Source organism: Salmo trutta, chromosome 14 (genome assembly GCF_901001165.1).
Source record: "Salmo trutta chromosome 14, fSalTru1.1, whole genome shotgun sequence".
Classification (NCBI taxonomy): Eukaryota; Metazoa; Chordata; class Actinopteri; order Salmoniformes; family Salmonidae; genus Salmo; species Salmo trutta.
In genome coordinates this window covers 63,463,330-63,484,274 of record NC_042970.1, presented here as the reverse complement: position 1 = coordinate 63,484,274, position 20,945 = coordinate 63,463,330, and the positions used below count along the sequence as shown (strand labels likewise).

At 47.9% G+C, this 20,945-nt stretch overlaps 1 protein-coding gene across 3 annotated transcripts in view; it reads left to right on the top strand.

Moving 5' to 3' along the window:
• LOC115208609 (protein kinase C alpha type) overlaps positions 1-20,945 on the top strand; it is a 214,987-nt gene that overhangs the window by 119,210 nt on the left and 74,832 nt on the right. For all 3 annotated transcript variants that reach the window (XM_029776804.1, XM_029776803.1, XM_029776805.1), the window contains exons 4-5: positions 1,735-1,846; positions 6,016-6,144. In XM_029776804.1, the coding sequence (XP_029632664.1) occupies positions 1,735-1,846; positions 6,016-6,144 (241 nt within the window). The remainder of the gene's footprint in view (positions 1-1,734; positions 1,847-6,015; positions 6,145-20,945) is intronic.

The window sequence follows — 20,945 nt, the reverse complement described above, 5'->3', positions numbered from 1 at the left end:
ACACTGCTCTAAGATCAGTGTTTTGTTTTTCCTCCAATTGTTGAAGTTCCAGTTTGAGGAGTGAAAGCTGATCCTAGATCTGTGTCTACTGACGTCAGTTCAAACATGTTATTTTATAATGCTATACATTACTAGAACATGTCTACAACTCTAGTGAAACCCCAAGTCAACATCGGTGCATAATATCTATCCTCGACTTTTCTGACGTCTGTTAGTCATCCAATCAGTTTCTCACCTACTCTCTTTGAAACAGATTGATACACTGTGAATCTCCATTAAAAAAAAAAAAATTCTCACAATGTATACCAAATCATTAACAGTGTATGAGACTGATTTAAAATGCACCAGCATCGCCTGGAGGACGGGGTTGTGTATTAGCAAGGTACTGAACTGATACATGAAGGCCATGGTCTGTTGCACTTTGCCTCACACAAACCAATTACAGAGTGACACATTTTCACCCAATTACAGCAAAGCTTATTGGTATGTACAGTTGTAGACTGTTTTTGCTGCTATTACCAGTTCGGAATAGAATGTTGTGTACACTACTGCTACAAAGTCACTGTTCCATTTCTTTGTATGTCGCAGTACAGTGCCTTCAGAAAGTATGCACACCCCTTTACTTTTTCCCCCCAAAAAATGTAAAGCTGAAATGTCTTCAGTCAATAAATATTCAACCCCTTTATGTCAATCCTAAATTAATTTTCTAAATGTTCTTCCACTTTCACATTACAGAGTATTTTATGTAGATCATTGACCAAAAATGACAATTAAATTAATTTTAATCCCACTTTGTAACACAACAAAATGTGAAAAAGGTCGAGGGGTGTGAATACTTTCTGAAGGCATTGTATACAGTATGTAGGAGTTGCACTAAGAGTACTGTAGATCAGTTCCAGCTAATAAAAACTCCAACTGTAACATAAGGTGCAGCCATGGCTGTGGCTCAGACAATCAGTCAACAGTGATTGACCTACTGTAGACGTTGGATTTTCACCTCAAGTGTGGCTGAAGTTAATTCATTGGACACGTGGGTATTGGTCCACGTATGAGCGGTTGATACAAATTTAAAAAGCAAGCGTGCCGATTTCAATCAATGCACAATCAGCGCTGGAATTTCTGAGCCTGCGGGACATGCTTTTGACAGCTTTTTATTACATTTTTACAGACCATTTAACAGCAGCCAGTCAGTGCAAAATAGAATTAGAGGTTTGGAGATTGTGATGGTTCTATTTAGAAAAGTACAATATCCTCTCATTTTGAATTCTGTAAAAATGGCCCTATTTGAATATTGCAACAGTCCTTGCAGAAATGATTTTGCCCGTAGCCTTGTCTAATTCTTTTCATTTTTGCTTCTTTTCCTCATAGAAATATACTTTGTCAAGCCAGTGCTGTAGAACATTCTTTATATAGACTTTAAAAGTTTTTCATTCAAATGAAATGACTAGCGCAGACTCATCTCATGTTATCTCATGTATCGACTCCAATTATTACTCTCATATATTTTTCATATCCTGCCATGTCTGGCTCAGTTGAACAGCTTTTCCGTCATTACTGTATCTGTGGAAAAGGAACTTGAACCGTACAGACTGGAGTTAATAAAACATTTTTTTCGAACTCTACCTTCATGTTTTGGGTACCTTTTCTTTCTGTGGCATACCACTCCGATCGTACTGCGTATTATACATGATCATACTTAACTAACTGCTCACCATGTCTCTTTTGTCTTTGCAGGACCCCAGAACCAAGCACAAGTTTAAGATCCACACCTATGGCAGCCCCACTTTCTGCGACCACTGTGGCTCTCTCCTGTACGGTCTCATCCACCAGGGGATGAAGTGTGAGAGTGAGTAATGTATCTCTCCATCCACATAGACTGGGGATCTCTATACACAACCTGCGATATAAACCTTAAGCGGACACGCGGTGCACCTGGCTATGGCCAATCTAACCAATAGTGAAGCACTGATGTTACACCCATCGCGGTTGATCCACCCACTGATGTCATCTGGTTTTCTTGGTTAGCTAGCTAGCAAGCTACACTGAACAAAAATGTAGAGTGTTGGTCCCATGTTTCATGAGCTGAAATAAAAGATCCCAGAAATGTTCCAAATGCCTAAAAAAACGTATTTCTCTAAAATGTTTTTGCTCAAATGTGTTTACATCCCTGTTAGTGAGCATTTCTCATTTGCCAAGATAATCCATCCACCTGACAGGTGTGGCATATCAAGAAGCTGATGAAACAGCATGATCATTACACAAGTCCACCTTGTACTGGGGACAATAAAAGGCAGCTCTGAAATGTGCTGTTTTGTCACACACCAAAATGCCATAGATGTCTCAAGTTTTGAAGGAGCGTGCAATTGGCATGTTGACTGCAGGAATGTCCACCAGAGCTGTTACCAGATAATTTAATGTTAATTTCTCTATCATAAGCCGCCTCCAACCTCATTTTAGAGAATTTGGTAGTACCTCCAACCGGGTTCACAACTGCAGACCACATGTATGGGAATGGGTGGGCGAGAAGGTTTGCTGATGTCAACGTTGTGTACAGAGTGCCCCATGGTGGCGGTGGGTTTATGGTATGGACAGGCACCAAACACAATTGCATTTTACCAATGGCAATTTGAATGCACAGAGATACCGTGACGAGATCCTGAGGTAATTGTGAGGCATATATATATTTTTTAAGGTATCTGTGACCAACATGCATATCTGTATTCCCAGTCATGTGAAATCCATAGATTAATGCCTAATGAATGTATTACAATTTACTAACCTTCTTATTTCAACTGTAACTCAGTAAAATTGTTGCATGTTGCATTTATATTTTTGTTCCTAATGAATACATGGCTCTGAGTCTGGCAAGCACTGGCAGGAGTATGGGGTAACGTTAGTTACAGCGTGGTGAGGATGAATTAAATTCTTTCTTCAACATCGTGCTTGCTGGCTAGTTATCTAGCTAGTTGTAGCAAAAGGACTTTCTACAAAATGTTGGTAGCTGGCTACCTAGCAACATGACATCATTTCTAAATTCTGGAAGCAGTGGAAACACGATATGAGCTGGCCCACCAAGGCCCAACCCGGGTTGATTTCAAAGTTCCAATGGAAACAAGGCTTTAGATGTGTTCAAAGTATATTTAAACCTAACTTTATTGTTGTCGCTCGTACTGCACAGGACACAATGAAGTTCAATTACAATTCTGTAATATTGCCCAATGAGGATTTCCATTATTTAAAACTGCATTTCCGTTTTCTGTCCATTCCTTCCAGACGTTTCCCCTCTGAAACCCACACACGATTCACTCTATCCAGAGATCTTTAAATATACATTATCAAAGCTGCTGCAGGCCTTTATTAGTACAATTCCCTCAAGTTTATGATTTTCATATGTGATAAAGCACAAATGACTTTAATTCAATGGTAAATAGTACATGATATCTCTTCACCAGAGCTGGCGTGTAACACTAATTATGACTCAGGGCTATATATAAACAGGGATTAGGTTATGGTTGGAAATTGAGTTTGGCACATGCTGGCTGTTCTAATCCTACTGCAAATTAGGTTATCATCATTTGTTTTTAATTGGGTGTTGCCATGTTATAGACTAGAGGCAATATGGGATATGTTCCGGTCAGCCTCAGAGAACAACATCGACCTATACGGTGACTCGGTGAGTCAGTTTATTAGGAAGTGCATTGGCGATGTACCCACTGTGACTATTAAAACCTACCCTAACCAGAAACCGCGGATGGATGGTGGCATTCGGGCAAAACTGAACTCGCAAACCACCGTGTTTAACCATGGAAAGAGGTCTGGAAATATGGCTGAATATAAACAGTGTAGTTATTTCCTCCGCAAGGCAATCAAACAAGCAAAATGCCGGTACAGGAACAAAGTGGAGTCGCAATTCAAAGGCTCAGACACAAGACGTATGTGGCAGGGTCAACAGGAAATCACGGACTACACAAAGAAAACCAGCCACGTCACAGACACCTGATGTCACGCTTCCAGACAAACTAAACACCTTTTCCCGCTTTGAGGATAGTACCGTCGCAGCCCACTAACAAGGACTGCGCCCCCCCCCCCTCTCCTTCTCCGTGGCTGACGTGAGTAAAACATTTAAATGTGTTAACCCTCGCAAGGCTGCTGGCCCAGACAGCATCCCTAGCCACTTCCTCAGAGCATGTGCAGACCAGCTGGCTGGTGTGTTTACGGACCTGTTCATTCACTCCCTACCCCAGTCTGCTGTCCCCCACATGACTATCGCCCCGTAGCACTCACTTCTGTCATCATGAAGTACTTTGAGAGGCTAGTCAAGGATCATATCACCTCCACCTTACCGGCCACCCTAGACCCACTTCAGTTTGCTTACCGCCCCAACAGGTCCACTGACGATGCAATGGCCATCGCACTGCACACTGCCCTATCCCATCTAGGACAAGAGGAATACCTATGTAAGAATGCTGTTCATTGACTACAGCTCAGCATTCAACACCATAGTACCCTCCAAGCTCATCATCAAGCTGGAGGCCCTGGGTCTCAACCCCGCCCTGTGCAATTGGGTCCTGGACTTTCTGATGGGCCGCCCCCAGGTGGTGAAGGTAGGAAACAACATCTCCACTTCACTGACCCTCAACACTGGGGCCCAACAAGGGTGCGTACTCCCTGTGCACCCACGCCTCCAACTCAATCATCAAGTTTGCAGACGACACAACAGTAGTGGGCTTGATTACCAACAACGAGACAGCCTACAGGGAGGAGGTGAGGGCACTCAGAGTGTGGTGTCAGGAAAACAACCTCTCACTCAACATCAACAAAACAAAGGAGATGATCGTGGACTTCAGGAAACAGCAGAGGGAGCAGCCCCCTATCCACATCGACAGGACAGCAGTGGAGACGGTGGAAAGTTTTAAGTTCCTCTGCGTACACATCACAGACAAACTGAAATGGTCCACCCACACAGACAGTGTGGTGAAGGCACAACAGCGCCTCTTCAACCTCAGGAGGATGAAGAAATTTGGCTTGTCACCCAAAACCCTGACTAACTTTTACAGATGCACAATCGAGAGCATCCTGTCAGGCTGTATCACCGCCTGGTACGGCAACTGCACCGCCCTCAACCGTAAAGCTCTCCAGAGGGTAGTGAAGTCTGCACAACGCATCACCGGGGGCAAACTACCTGCCCTCCATGACACCTACACCACCCGATGTCACAGGAAGGCCAAAAAGATCAAGGACAACAACCACCCGAGCCACTGCCTGTTCACCCTGCTATCATCCAGAAGGTGAGGTCAGTACAGGTGCATCAAAGCTGGGACCGAGAGACTAAAGAACAGCTTCTCTCTCAAGGCCATCAGACTGCTAAACAGCCATCACTAACTCAGAGAGGCTGCTGCCTACATTGAGACCCAATCACTGGCTACTTTAATAAGTGGATCACTAGTCACTTTAAATAATGTTTACATATCTTAATTACTCATATCATATGTATATACTGTATTCTATACCATCTAATGCACCTTGCCTATGTCGCTCGGCCATCGCTCATCCATATATTTATATGTACATATTCTCATTCACCCCTTTTGGATTTGTGTGTATTGGGTAGTTGTTGGGTTGAATTGTTAGATTACTTGTTAGATGTTACTGAACTGTCGGAACTAGAAGCACAAGCATTTCGCTACACTCGCATTAACATCTGCTAACCATGTGTATGGGACCGATAACATTTGATTTGATTTGAGGCTATGTCTGTAGATGCTGATGGGTGTTTGAGATACAGTACCATGTTTTCACATGTAAACAGCACAGTTACCATTTGTTCAGGATGAAATCAGTTTTGTGATATAAATTATTCCCTAGCAACACCTGGCCTTTTGACTTTATAAATAAAGCATCAGTTTTTGCTTAAACCAACTTTTTTTGTTTGTTTGCCTCTCCGTCTCTCCTGGTACCTCTTTAATGCTGTCTCTCTCTTTCTGTCTGTCTTCCTGTGTGTCTGCATCCCTTCAGCCTGCGACATGAATGTGCACAATCAGTGTGTGATGAACGTGCCAAGCATGTGCGGGACGGACCACACCGAGAGGAGGGGACGCCTCTACCTGAAGTGTGACATCACAGGGGACAAGCTGCAGGTCACAGGTAGGCCTCCGGACCGGACCATCTCTCAGACAAATCTGTTTCTCGTGGTGTGTCCCAAATGCACCCTATTCCCTTTATCGTGCCCTAATGGTGACCAAAGCCCACAGGGATCTGATCAAAATCAGTGCACTATGAAGGGAATAGGGTGCCATTTCGGGCACATCCGTTGCCTTCTTCCCCAGTGGGATTATGGTGTGTAATGGCTGACAGAGCTTCCTCTTACCTTTTCACAATCAGTCCCAACCATCAGTCCCCAACCACTTTAGCTGTCAGTTGCTTGTTACAGCCCCATATTGATTGATAAGAAAGAAACCGCTTCTGGCCACAAATCCATTCACAGCATGGTTCGCTCCCACCGGGAAGTCATCACCACTGATTCCTGGCAATCTGTGTATGCGTGTTCGTTCTTGTGGGTGTGTGCGCCCATGTGCATCTATGTTCCCTCTAACCTTAGCCTACATCAATTTCTATCTACACAATTGTCAATCGCATCAATAGGTCCAGGCTTTGAAAACCGTTCTATTGTAAAAACACCTGTTCACAGTTCAATAGATGAAGTGAACTGGTTGTCATAGCAAAAATCACCGTTGTCTGTTTTTGAGTGACAGCAGCCAAGAGACAGCATGTGGTGAGGCAACTATCACTTAATAAAAGCCTCCAGTCTGCAGCCTACAGAGACACGGGTTAATTCCCTTTGGTATACAGATCAATACTGTGTGTGCTTTCCAAATAGCACCCTATTCCCTATATAGTGCACTACTTTTGGCCGCTGCCCATGTACAGTCACGACAAACCCTGTCCATTTTTTTCAACCTTTTTAAACATACCCAGGGGTATATCTGTGTGGGCTTAGCCAGAAACATGGGTTTCTCTTTTTCATGTGTTTAGTGAGTCATTTTCATGTCTTTCTCTCTCGTGTGTGTGTGCGTGTTTAACTGTTGGTTCTGTATCGAATGATTTCAGTCAGGCGTAGAATGGACAGCATCAAAGGTGGTCCAATCAGGCAATATGCTTAGTGCTACTGCATAAAGTGGTACCGCATTTTACTTCCAAGGCCAAAATATTGATACTACTGAATAACATTGTGCAGTGGTTAAAAACAGTATTTTTAGGGTTTCTTTGATATGGCGTGGGATGTTGTAGGAAACAGTTCCCTCTTTATGCTAATTGTTGCTAATACAACTGTAGTTACATAATAATCACATACACATGTTTTTAGTAGTGTAGTCCTACAGTGTCATTTCAGTGTTGGTACACATTCGGATTCAGTACAATGACTACAATTTCATTTGCTGCTTGTGTAATATATTATAATACAATACATGTGAAATTCCCTTCCCTAATAAAAATATGGATGCCCCCACACCACAAACAGGGCTGTATGAAATTGGAAATATGTACACACAGTCAGTCCATTAACTGGTTACGCTGGGATCACTAAATCAAATCACATTCCCTCAACACACACTTATCACATTATCACCCACGAGATGGAAGCAACCCTGGAAATATTCAATCAAGTAGGGCAGTGGTCTTTGGCATAGTTCCTTCCGAAGGGTAAAACACACACTGTTAACATTAAGTTTACTCTTCTGGTGAACTGATAATGCCAAGTCATGTACTTTGTCATGCAGCGCTTGCCCTCAGTTTTCCATTACTGAGAGTTCACTCTAAAACCATATTAACCATATTATGTATCCCCCAAATGTTTTGTTAGATATGAAAATTGCAGTTCAGTTCAGCTTAGTGCAGATAAACTTGTTTCCCTCCGAAATGTGAGGTCACTTTTCATGGCCCAATCATAAGCCTGGCTGGCTGCCAAACTCCCAGACCAGACGTGTGTGTATAATTCGAGGGTGGCTTCCCTCCGTCGGTGTAATTGCTAGTGTGAAATAATGTGTGACTCAAATGCAGGGGAGGAGGAAGGAATCGGGGAAAAGGAGAGGAAGTGGACCATTTTGAAAACTTTCGCAATCCAATCAAGTTACAGAGAGAAAATAGCACTAGGAAGTGGAGATAGGAGGACCCATGTACTGTACTGTATAGCCCTGTTCTGATGTTCTTTCCTCCACCCCTTCATGCAATCCTTAATCTAATCTATTTCGAATAGGTGAGAGAATAGCTTAACACCAAACCAGTGATAGCGAAGGGACCAAAGTAGGATGTGGATGCGTTTTCAAAGTATTGGCACCAGGCCTACAAAACATTAAGGAGATACCACTGGGAAGTGCAGCCCTAAAACATCAAGTACTCTGTGTTGGCACCCATCATATGACACTGTCAGAGGAAGGAGAAGAGAGAAAAGAGTGCCAAGCCATGTTGCTAACAAATACAGACCCACGTCTATTCCAATTGACTACTTGTGTCTCAATGTATCCCTTATCCCTTGGCTGGCGGTAGCCTTCCTAAGCAGCCTTCAACTAAGTGTCACTTTCACTCAGTCAGTTCTGCTTCAAAGGGGTTTTTGACTTTTGGCTGGCTTCTCCTTGGAACATTCTGCTTCTGTTTACTCTATTTAGCTTCAGTACAGAGCAGCGGCCTACTGATATTCCTACTGGCAGACAGTCCCACTGGGCTCGGCTGCGGCTATGAGGCACACTCAAACACAAACACACAAATATTCCCATAGCTAAATCGCTAACTGCTCTTCTCACAAACGGTTAGTGCTAGCTCGCTAACTGCTCTTCCCATCAACAGACCGACAGATAGCCAGATTGGAATGCTGATTAGGGCCCGTCTAAAGTGGACAGAATGCTAAATGTTAAATGCACTGGCAGCCAAACAGGATGTGGAGCTCTCTCCTTATACTGAAATGTGTTATAGTGGGCTGTGATGGAGCCAGGAAAGCTGTGATGAAGCTGGACCTCGCTGGTGAAAGTAGTTTCTTGATTTGAAGAGGTTTATGTTGGCTAGGTGTTAGCAACACCTGCGGAGTCATTTCATAACAGCTAATGTTATCGTTCTTTGGCAGTGTTATGACTGTCATTATGCAAAAATCCTCCAAAATAAACCTTTTAACGTTAGCAAATTATGCCATTTCTATCACACATTTACTTGCATAAGTGATGTAAATTATTATGAGGTACAGATGCAGCCATCTGGTCTAAAAGTTACCTGCCTCATTCCTATGATAGGAATGTAGTGCATTTGCCCAGGCAGGCAGGCAAAGACAACTTCGCCAGTGTGTTTGCATTGCCCTGCTTATGGGTTCCCTGTAAAGCACAGGCTATGGGCAGGAATAAGCTACGGACAACAAGCACAATTGCATCATATCGATGGCGATTTGAATGCACAGAGATACCGTGACGAGATCCTGAGGCCCATTGTCGTGCCATTCATCCGCTGCCACCACCTCATGTTTCAGCATGATGATGCACGACCCCATATCGCAAGGATCTGTACACAATTCCTGGAGGCTGAAAATGTCCCAGTTCTTCCATGGCCTCCATACTCACCAGATGTCACCCATTGAGCATGTTTGGGATGCTCTGGATCGACATGTACGACAGTGTGTTCCAGTTCTCACCAATATCCAGCACAGCCATTGAAGAGGAGTGGGACAACACTCCACAAGCCACAATCAACAGCCTGATCAACTCTATGCAAAGAAGATGTGTCGCGCTGCGTGAGGCAAATGGTGGTCACACCAGAGACTGACTGGTTTTCTGATCCACGCCCCTGCCTTTATTTTTAAGTTATCTCTGACCAACAGATGCATATCTGTATTCTCAGTCATGTGAAATCCATAGCTTTTAATTTTTATTTCACCTTTATTTAACCAGGTAGGCCAGTTGAGAACAAGTTCTCATTTACAACTGCGACCTGGCCAAGATAAAGCAAAGCAGTGCGACAAAAACAACACAGTTATACATAAACGTACAGTCAATAACACAATAGAAAAATCTATGCACAGTGTGTGCAAGTGTAGTAAGATTAGGGAGGTAAGGCAATAAATAGGCCATAGTGGCGAAATAATGACAATTTAGCATTAACACTGGAGTGATAGATGTGCAGATGATGGTGTGCAAGTAGAGATACTGGGGTGCAAAAGAGCAACAACAACAAAAAATAACAATATGGGGATGAGGTAGTTGGGTGGGCTATTTACAGATAGGCTGTGTACAGGTGCAGTGATCGGTAAGCTGCTCTGACAGCTGATGCTTAAAGTTAGTGAGGGAGATATAAGTCTACAGCTTCAGTGATTTTTGCAATTCGTTCCAGTCATTGGCAGCAGAGAACTGGAAGGAAAGGCGGCCAAAGGAAGTGTTGCCTTTGGGGATGACCAGTGAAATTTACCTGCTGGAGATTAGGGCCTAATGCATTTATTTCAATTTATTAATTTCCTTACATGAACTGTAGCTCAGTAAAAATCTTTGAAATTGTTGCATGTTGCGTTTATTTTTGTTCAGTGTGTGACCATTCTAATTAAATGGATCTGAGTTTTGTGGCTATTTACTGAGAGCAATGTTTGATAGTGTGCCGGGACTATATGACTTATGTGGTCTGCTTGGAGTGACATGTTTTGTGGGATGTGAAAAAATGGCATTAGGAAAAGCAACACAATTACAAGTATTGCGCGTGCGTGTCTGTCGTTCTGCCTGTCTGTCCATCCGTCCGTCGTCTGTCTGTGTGTATATCATACACTTAGAACAGACTAAACTAGCCTGTACTCAGCCCTGCATTCCCACGTCTTGGAGCTGTACAATTTGATTTAATTAGGTTGATCGGACCTCCGGGGATGTGAATACACAGTAATACAACCCTGAATTGCCATGACGTGAAGCTGTTTAACTTGGCTTCTATGAAGGAATTCGCTACTTAGTCTTAGAATCCCAAACGCAGCAGTAATAGGATCCGATAAGGATAACATTTACGCATGGCTCGTTACCTCAACGAGATTCCTAACGCTTACAATTCACCCCTGAATATTCATCTAACTTCTCACTTAGTCATGCATTGATGTCAATGGGACACTAAGTGAAAAATCCAATTTAAGTGTAAATTAGGATTCTCCCCTTAGACAGGGTGGTCCTCCCCTCCTCCTTCTCATATCTCACCAGCTCTAAGTACTCTGTGTATTGAGCTGAGGAACTTAGTGGTTTACCTTTTAAACCGTCAAGGAAAACAAACCAAGTGCCATCACCCAGGCGCCTTCAGAACATGCACTCTACCCTGCCTCTTCAAGATCCATAATCATACCTTTATTCTAATACACACGCACACACATACCATGCACAAACTCACACTCTCATCCTGTGACACACTCTACCCTGCCTCTTCATCATCTATAATCAGACCTTTATTCTCAAACACACACGCATTTGCACATACAGTACATACACACGCTCGCACACACACTCACACATACACTCCAGTATTGGTCAGGGCCAGGAGGACAGCTGGCCTATGACACCTCTCCTTCCTGCATCAGGAAGACCACCAATAGTGTCAGTGACTTCACTCGTCACCAGAACTTCTCCGTAGGAAGAAGGGTGGCCACACTTGACTTCTCCATGATGCCTGGAGAAGAGAGACCGAGACCGAGAGAGAGACCGAGACCGAGAGAGAGACCGAGACCGAGAGAGAGACCGAGACCGAGAGAGAGAGAGAGACCGAGAGAGAGAGAGAGACCGAGAGAGAGAGAGAGACCGAGAGAGAGAGAGAGACCGAGAGAGAGAGAGAGACCGAGAGAGAGAGAGAGACCGAGAGAGAGAGAGAGACCGAGAGAGAGAGAGAGAGAGAGAGAGAGACCGAGAGAGAGAGAGAGAGAGAGAGAGACCGAGAGAGAGAGAGAGACCGAGAGAGAGAGAGAGACCGAGAGAGAGAGAGAGAGAGAGAGAGACCGAGAGAGAGACCGAGAGAGAGACCGAGAGAGAGACCGAGAGAGAGACCGAGAGAGACCGAGAGAGACCGAGAGAGACCGAGAGAGACCGAGACCGAGAGACGGGAGAGAGAGAGAGAGAGAGAGAGAATGGGAGAGAGAGAGACTGAGAGACTGAGAATGGGAGAGAGAGAGACTGAGAATGGGAGAGAGAGAGACTGAGACAGAATGGGGGAGAGAGAGACTGAGAATGGGAGAGAGAGAGAGAGCTGAGAGACTGAGAATGGGAGAGAGAGAGACTGAGAATGGGAGAGAGAGAGACTGAGAATGGGAGAGAGAGAGACCGAGAGACTGAGAATGAGAGAGAGGGAGACCGAGAGACTGAGAATGAGAGAGAGGGAGACCGAGAGACTGAGAATGAGAGACTGAGAATGAGAGACTGAGAGAGAGACCGAGTGAGAGAGAGAGAGACCGAGGCTGAGAGAGAGAGAGAGAGAGAGTCCGAGGCTGAGAGAGAGAGAGAGTCCGAGGCTGAGAGAGAGAGAGAGTCCGAGGCTGAGAGAGAGAGAGAGTCCGAGGCTGAGAGAGAGAGTCCGAGGCTGAGAGAGAGAGTCCGAGGCTGAGAGAGAGAGTCCGAGGCTGAGAGAGAGAGTCCGAGGCTGAGAGAGAGAGACCGAGGCTGAGAGAGAGAGAGAGACCGAGGCTGAGAGGGAGAGAGAGAGACCGAGGCTGAGAGGGAGAGAGAGAGACCGAGGCTGAGAGAGAGAGAGAGAGACCCGAGGCTGAGAGAGAGAGAGACCCGAGGCTGAGAGAGAGAGAGAGAGAGAGAGAGAGAGAGGCCGAGGCTGAGAGAGAGCGAGAGAGCCCAGAGGCTGAGAGAGAGCGAGACAGACCAGAGGCTGAGAGAGAGGGAGACCCGAGGCTGAGAGAGAGGGAGACCCGAGGCTGAGAGAGAGGGAGACGGAGGCTGAGAGAGAGGGAGACGGAGGCTGAGAGAGAGAGACGGAGGCCGAGAGAGAGAGACGGAGGCCGAGAGAGAGAGACGGAGGCCGAGAGAGAGAGACGGAGGCCGAGAGAGAGAGACGGAGGCACGAGAGAGAGAGAGAGACGGAGGCACGAGAGAGAGAGACGGAGGCACGAGAGAGAGAGAGAGAGACGGAGGCACGAGAGAGAGAGAGACGGAGGCACGAGAGAGAGAGAGAGACGGAGGCACGAGAGAGAGAGAGAGAGAGAGAGACGGAGGCCGAGAGAGAGAGAGAGAGAGACGGAGGCCGAGAGAGAGAGAGAGAGAGAGACGGAGGCCGAGAGAGAGAGAGAGAGAGAGACGGAGGCGCGAGAGAGAGAGACGGAGGCCGAGAGAGAGAGACGGAGGCCGAGAGAGAGAGACGGAGGCCGAGAGAGAACCGAGAGAGAGAGACGGAGGCCGAGAGAGAGAGACGGAGGCCGAGGGAGAGAGACGGGAGAGAGACGGAGGCCGAGGGAGAGAGACGGAGGGCCGAGGGAGAGAGACGGAGGCCGAGGGAGAGAGACGGAGGCCGAGAGAGAGAGACGGAGGCCGAGAGAGAGAGACGGAGGCCGAGAGAGAACCGAGAGAGAGAGACGGAGGCTGAGAGACAGAGGCTGAGAGACAGAGGCTGAGAGACAGAGGATGAGAGACAGAGGATGAGAGAGAGAGACAGAGGATGAGAGAGAGAGAGACGGAGGCCGAGAGAGAGTGACGGAGGCCGAGAGAGAGAGACGGAGGCCGAGAGAGAGAGACGGAGGCCGAGAGAGAACCGAGAGAGAGAGACGGAGGCCGAGAGAGAGAGACGGAGGCCGAGGGAGAGAGACGGGAGAGAGACGGAGGCCGAGGGAGAGAGACGGAGGCCGAGGGAGAGAGACGGAGGCCGAGGGAGAGAGACGGAGGCCGAGAGAGAGAGACGGAGGCCGAGAGAGAGAGACGGAGGCCGAGAGAGAACCGAGAGAGAGAGACGGAGGCCGAGAGAGAGAGACGGAGGCCGAGGGAGAGAGACGGAGGCCGAGAGAGAGAGACGGAGGCCGAGAGAGAGAGACGGAGGCCGAGAGAGAGACGGAGGCCGAGAGAGAGTGACGGAGGCCGAGAGAGAGTGACGGAGGCCGAGAGAGAGTGACGGAGGCCGAGAGAGAGTGACGGAGGCCGAGAGAGAGTGACGGAGGCCGAGAGAGAGTGACGGAGGCCGAGAGAGAGTGACGGAGGCCGAGAGAGAGACAGAGGCCGAGAGAGAGAGAGAGAGAGAGAGAGAGAGGCTGAGAGAGAGAGGCTGAGAGAGAGAGGCTGAGAGAGAGAGGCTGAGAGAGAGAGAGAGAGACAGAGCCTGAGAGAGAGAGAGACAGAGGCTGAGAGAGAGAGAGACAGAGGCTGAGAGAGAGAGAGAGAGAGAGACAGAGGCTGAGAGAGAGAGAGAGAGAGAGACAGAGGCTGAGAGAGAGAGAGAGAGAGAGACAGAGGCTGAGAGAGAGAGAGAGACAGAGCCTGAGAGAGAGAGAGACAGAGCCTGAGAGAGAGAGAGACAGAGGCTGAGAGAGAGAGAGACAGAGGCTGAGAGAGAGAGAGACAGAGGCCGAGAGACTGAGAATGAGAGAGAGGGAGACCGAGAGACTGAGAGAGAGAGAGAGAGGGAGACCGAGAGACTGAGACCGAGAGACTGAGAATGAGAGACTGAGAATGAGAGAATGAGAGACTGAGAATGAGAGACTGAGAATGAGAGAATGAGAGACTGAGACCGAGACACTGAGAGAGAGACCGAGACACTGAGAGAGAGACCGAGACACAGAGAGAGACCGAGACACTGAGAGAGAGAGAGAGAGAGACCGAGACACTGAGAGAGAGACCGAGACACTGAGAGAGAGGCCGAGAGAGAGAGAGAGACACCGAGGCTGAGAGAGAGAGAGAGAGAGAGAGAGAGAGAGAGACCGAGGCTGAGAGAGAGAGAGACCGAGACTGAGAGAGAGAGAGAGACCGAGGCTGAGAGAGAGAGAGAGAGAGAGAGAGACCGAGGCTGAGAGAGAGAGAGAGAGACCGAGGCTGAGAGAGAGAGAGAGAGACCGAGGATGAGAGAGAGCGAGAGAGAGACCGAGGCTGAGAGAGAGAGTGAGAGCCCCGAGGCTGAGAGAGAGAGAGAGAGAGACCTGAGGCTGAGAGAGAGCGAGAGAGACCCGAGGCTGAGAGAGAGCGAGAGAGACCCGAGGCTGAGAGAGAGAGAGAGACCCGAGGCTGAGAGAGAGAGACCGAGGCTGAGAGAGAGAGAGACCGAGGCTGAGAGGGAGAGAGAGAGACCTAGGATGAGAGATAGACCCGAGGCTGAGAGAGAGAGAGAGAGAGAGACCCGAGGCTGAGAGAGAGAGAGAGAGAGCCCCGAGGCTGAGAGAGAGAGAGAGAGAGCCCCGAGGCTGAGAGAGAGCGAGAGAGCCCCGAGGCTGAGAGAGAGAGAGAGAGAAAGAGGCTGAGAGAGAGGGAGACAGAGGCTGAGAGAGAGAGAGAGACAGAGGCTGAGAGAGAGAGAGACAGAGGCTGAGAGAGAGAGACTGAGAATGAGAGACTGAGAATGAGAGACTGAGAATGAGAGACTGAGAATGAGAGACTGAGAATGAGAGACTGAGAATGAGAGAATGAGAGACTGAGACCGAGACACTGAGAGAGAGACCGAGACACTGAGAGAGAGACCGAGACACTGAGAGAGAGACCGAGACACAGAGAGAGAGAGAGAGAGAGAGAGAGAGGCTGAGAGAGAGAGAGAGACCGAGGCTGAGAGAGAGAGAGAGAGAGAGACCGAGGCTGAGAGAGAGAGAGAGAGAGAGACCGAGGCTGAGAGAGAGAGAGAGAGAGACCGAGGCTGAGAGAGAGAGAGAGAGAGCCCCGAGGCTGAGAGAGAGAGAGAGAGAGACCCGAGGCTGAGAGAGAGAGAGAGAGCCCCGAGGCTGAGAGAGAGAGAGAGACCCGAGGCTGAGAGAGAGAGAGAAAAAAGGGCTGAGAGAGAGAGCGAGACCGAGGCTGAGAGAGAGAGAGAGAGACCGAGGATGAGAGAGAGACCCGAGGCTGAGAGAGAGAGAGAGAGAGAGGCCGAGGCTGAGAGAGAGAGAGAGAGACCGAGGATGAGAGAGAGACCCGAGGCTGAGAGAGAGAGAGAGAGACCCGAGGCTGAGAGAGAGAGAGAGAGCCCCGAGGCTGAGAGAGAGCGAGAGAGACCCGAGGCTGAGAGAGAGCGAGAGAGAGACCCGAGGCTGAGAGAGAGAGAGAGAGACCCGAGGCTGAGAGAGAGAGAGAGAGACAGAGGCTGAGAGAGAGAGAGAGAGAGACAGAGGCTGAGAGAGAGAGAGACAGAGGCTGAGAGAGAGAGAGACAGAGGCTGAGAGAGAGACAGAGGCTGAGAGAGGCTGAGAGAGAGAGAGAGACAGAGGCTGAGAGAGAGAGACAGAGGCTGAGAGAGAGAGAGAGAGAGAGAGAGAGGCTGAGAGAGAGAGAGAGAGAGAGAGAGAGAGAGAGACAGAGGCTGAGAGAGAGAGAGAGACAAAGGCTGAGAGAGAGAGAGACAGAGGCTGAGAGAGAGAGAGAGAGAGACAGAGGCTGAGAGAGAGAGAGAGAGAGAGACAGAGGCTGAGAGAGAGAGACGGAGGCCGAAGAATAGAGAGAGACAGAGGCTGAGAGAAAGAGAGAGACAGACGCCGAGAGAGAGACAGAGGCGAGAGAGAGAGAGGGAGAGAGACAGAGGCCGAGAGATAGACAGAGGCCGAGAGATAGACAGAAGCTGAGAGAGAGACAGAGGCTGAGAGAGAGAGACAGAGGCTGAGAGAGAGAGAGAGACAGAGGCTGAGAGAGAGAGACAGAGGCTGAGAGAGAGAGAGAGAGAGAGAGAGACAGAGGCCGAGAGAGAGAGAGAGACGGAGGCCGAGAGAGAGAGAGACCCGCGAGACCGAGAGAGAGAGACCCGCGAGACAGAGAGAGAGAGATAGACCGAGAGAGAGAGAGAGAGACCGAGAGAGAGACCGAGAGAGAGACCGAGAGAGAGACCGAGAGAGAGACCGAGAGAGAGACCGAGAGAGAGAGAGAGAGAGACCGAGACTGAGACTGAGAGAGACCGAGCCTGAGAGAGGCCGAGACTGAGAGAGACCGAGACATTGAAAGTCCGAGACTGAGTCTGAGAGGCTGAGACTGAGTCTGAGAATCTGAGTCTGAGAGGCTGAGACTGAGTCTGAGAGGCTGAGACTGAATCTGAGAGACTGAGTCTGAGAGGCTGAGACTGAGTCTGAGAGGCTGAGACTGAGTCTGAGAGGCTGAGACTGAGTCAGAGAGGCTGAGACTGAGTCTGAGAGGAGTCTGAGAGGCTGAGACTGAGTCTGAGAGGCTGAGACTGAGTCTGAGAGGCTGAGACTGAGTCTGAGAGGCTGAGACTGAGTCTGAGAGACTCAGACTGAGACTGAGTCTGAGAGACAGAGAGACCGAGAATGAGAGAGAGAGAGACTGAGAGACCGAGGATGAGAATGAGAGAGACTGAGAGACCGAGGATGAGAATGAGAGAGAGACTGAGAGACCGAGGATGAGAATGAGAGAGAGACTGAGAGACCGAGGATGAGAATGAGAGAGAGACTGAGAGACCGAGGATGAGAATGAGAGAGAGAGACCGAGGATGAGAATGAGAGAGAGAGACCGAGGATGAGAATGTGAGAGAGAGTCCGAGGATGAGAATGAGAGAGAGAGAGACCGAGGATGAGAGAGAGAGAGAGAGAGACCGAGGATGAGAGAGAGAGACCGAGGATGAGAATGAGAGAGAGAGAGACCGAGGATGAGAATGAGAGAGAGAGACCGAGGATGAGAATGAGAGAGAGAGACCGAGGATGAGAATGAGAGAGAGAGACCGAGGATGAGAATGAGAGAGAGAGAGACCGAGGATGAGAATGAGAGAGAGAGAGACCGAGGATGAGAATGAGAGAGAGAGAGACCGAGGATGAGAATGAGAGAGAGAGAGACCGAGGATGAGAATGAGAGAGAGAGAGACCGAGGATGAGAATGAGAGAGAGAGAGAGACCGAGGATGAGAATGAGAGAGAGAGAGAGACCGAGGATGAGAATGAGAGAGAGAGAGAGACCGAGGATGAGAATGAGAGAGAGAGAGACCGAGGATGAGAATGAGAGAGAGAGAGACCGAGGATGTGAGAGAGAGAGAGAGAGAGAGAGAAACTGAGGATGAGAAAGAGAGGGGGCAAATGGAGAGGGATGAGTGAGGGAGATGAAGAGAGCGAGAGAGTAAGGTATCGAGCGGGGTAGTTGGAGAGAACAGTGAGGGTGAAATGTTTGCAGGAAAGGCAAAACACTGAACACAAAGTGGGGTGATTTTGCCAAACGGGTGAAATCGCTATGATAGGAATGGTGCCGTAGGGAGCTAACTGGACAGAACCAGCTTTGTTTTGTTCCGGTTGAGGACAAACCTCGGGGTATATGCCTTCCTCCTTCTGTTCTTCCCTCAAACACAGAGTCCATTCTCTCTCTCTTTCTGTGTGTTGTTCAGTTGTTTTGTCTCGGGCCTCAGCCTTTGTTCATTGAGTCCAGTGTTATGTAAGACAGGGTGACATTGTTTCTGTTGCTGTTTTGTAACTCTGGACATGGTAGGAGAGGGTAATGAGGCTTGGTTGGCTCAGAATGGTGCACACAGAGACTGACAAATACTCAGAAATACACAGTCAGACAAACAAACCCATAAAAACATGAATACAGATGCCTGCCTGCCTGCCTGCCTGCCTGCCTGCCTGCCTGCCTGCCTGCCTGCCTGCCTGCCTGCCTGCCTGCCTGCCTGCCTGCCTGGTTTTGTGCTCTGTACTGGTACCCCGTGTATATAACCAAGTTATCGTTACTCATTGTGTATTTATTTATTCCTTGTCGTATTATTTTTCCTACTTAGTATTTCATTTGTTTCTGCTACTTCTCTTTTTTCTCTCTCTGCATTGTTGGGAAAGGCCCGTAAGTAAGCATTTCACTGTTAGTCTACACCTGTTGTTTACCAAGCATGTGACAAAAGCCATTTGGATTGATTTGATTGGTGTGTAATTGTGGCCTGTTCGTCATGGGAGTGTGTGTGAGGAGGAGAAGTGTAATTGCTCTGACTCACGGCTCGGCTCTGCAAAACCTCATCTAGAACAAACCCCCTCATCCCCGAGCTCTTTCTGTCTCTGCTTCCCTCTTTTTTGAGTTAAACACCTTTCAAGCTCCTGCTTTTTTTTTTGTCTTTCCCACTCTCTCCATCTTGCTTTTTGTCTCTTTTTTTTGTTGCTCTCCTTTTCATCCATCTCTCTCTTTTGGATGTCGGAATCCCTCATCCCCGCTGTTCCTTCTCTCTTTCAGTCCCTGAAATTATAATGGAACTGGGCCTCATTCTCCTCTTGTTGTAATTGTCTTTTCGTGACCTCGTTATTTATAATGGCAGCTTTGCTGTGTTTTGTCTCTCTGGTCTTTTGAATCTCTGATTCATAACGTGCTATAGAGCCGCGAGTACACTAATCTGTCTCTAGACTCTGCAGACAGCGTGATTAACATGGCTTCAGAATATGTTACATGGCAGACATCATTCGGTAGTTTCCCTGCGATAATACTAGGCAAGAGGCAGGAAGATTGACGTGTGTTGCCAGTTAGGGAGTGTTCGCTCTACCTCTGTGTCTAGTCAATCGCACATTTTGTAAGATGCTATAGAACTGTACAAAGGTGAATATTGGCCTACCACCCTTGGCTATCAATGCCATATCCAAGTCTTTGCTTCCACCTGCGTACAGAAAACCATCGTCTGCATTCAACAGTCCTCTCTTTGCTGTCATGAAAGCTGAAGACATTCTGTCCAGCTTGGTCGATGGCCTTTAATGAGCTGTTAATCACATTTCAGTCAATCAGATGTGCTGTGTATTATACAGCACTTGCTCTCAGGATCCATGATGCTGTCTTTTCTAGTTAACAAGGGTCACTTCCCAAATGGCACCCTATTCCCTACATAGTGCACCACATTTGACCAGAGCCCTATAGGCCCTGGTCAAAAGTAGTGTACTATATAGGGAATAGGGTGCCCATTTGGGATGCAACCGTTGCCTGCATTCCATTACCCCTCCCAATCCCACATAGTCTGCAATGTGGATTCAATTTACTTAGTGCCAGTATAAACTGGCACAGTATTTCCCTCCATGAGACCAGCAGCTTTTTTCCTTATGCTAATTTTTTCCATCTCCACTAAATACTTCACTGTTGTTGGTAATGACCCTAGCAGGCCACCATAGCGGGCGGTGTCTGTGAGTCATCAGCTGTAATAACCGCGGAAACACTCTACAGGGAAATGAGGAATTCTCTAGATGATGGTCATGACGACGTTGGCGGTGATAACGATGTTGACGGCAGTGATGCTTAACATTTACTGACACAAATGAGGTCACTGGTGTCAGTAAAACAACCTCACACTCAATGTCAACAAAACAAAGGAGATGATCGTGGACTTCAGGAAACAGCAGAGGGAGCAGCCCCCTATCTACATTGATGGGACAGTAGTGGAGAGGGTGGAGAGTTTTAAGTTCCTCGGCGTACACATCACGGACAAACTGAAATGGTCCACCCACACAGACAGCGTGGTGAAGAAGGCGCAGCAGCGCCTCTTCAACCTCAGGAGGCTGAGGTGCGATGATCTTTTTGGCCTTCCTGTGACATCGGGTGGTGTAGGTGTCCTGGAGAGCAGGTAGTTTGCCCCCGGTGATGCGTTGTGCAGACCTCACAAATTTCGGCTTGTCACCAAAAACACTCACAAACTTTTACAGATGCACAATCGAGAGCATCCTGTCAGGCTGTATCACCGCTTGGTACGGCAAATGCTCCGCTCACAACCTTAACGCTCTCCAGAGGGTAGTGAGGTCTGCACAACGCATCACTGGGGGCAAACTACCTGCCCTCCAGGACACCTACACCACCCGATGTCACAGGAAGGCCAAAAAGATCATCAAGG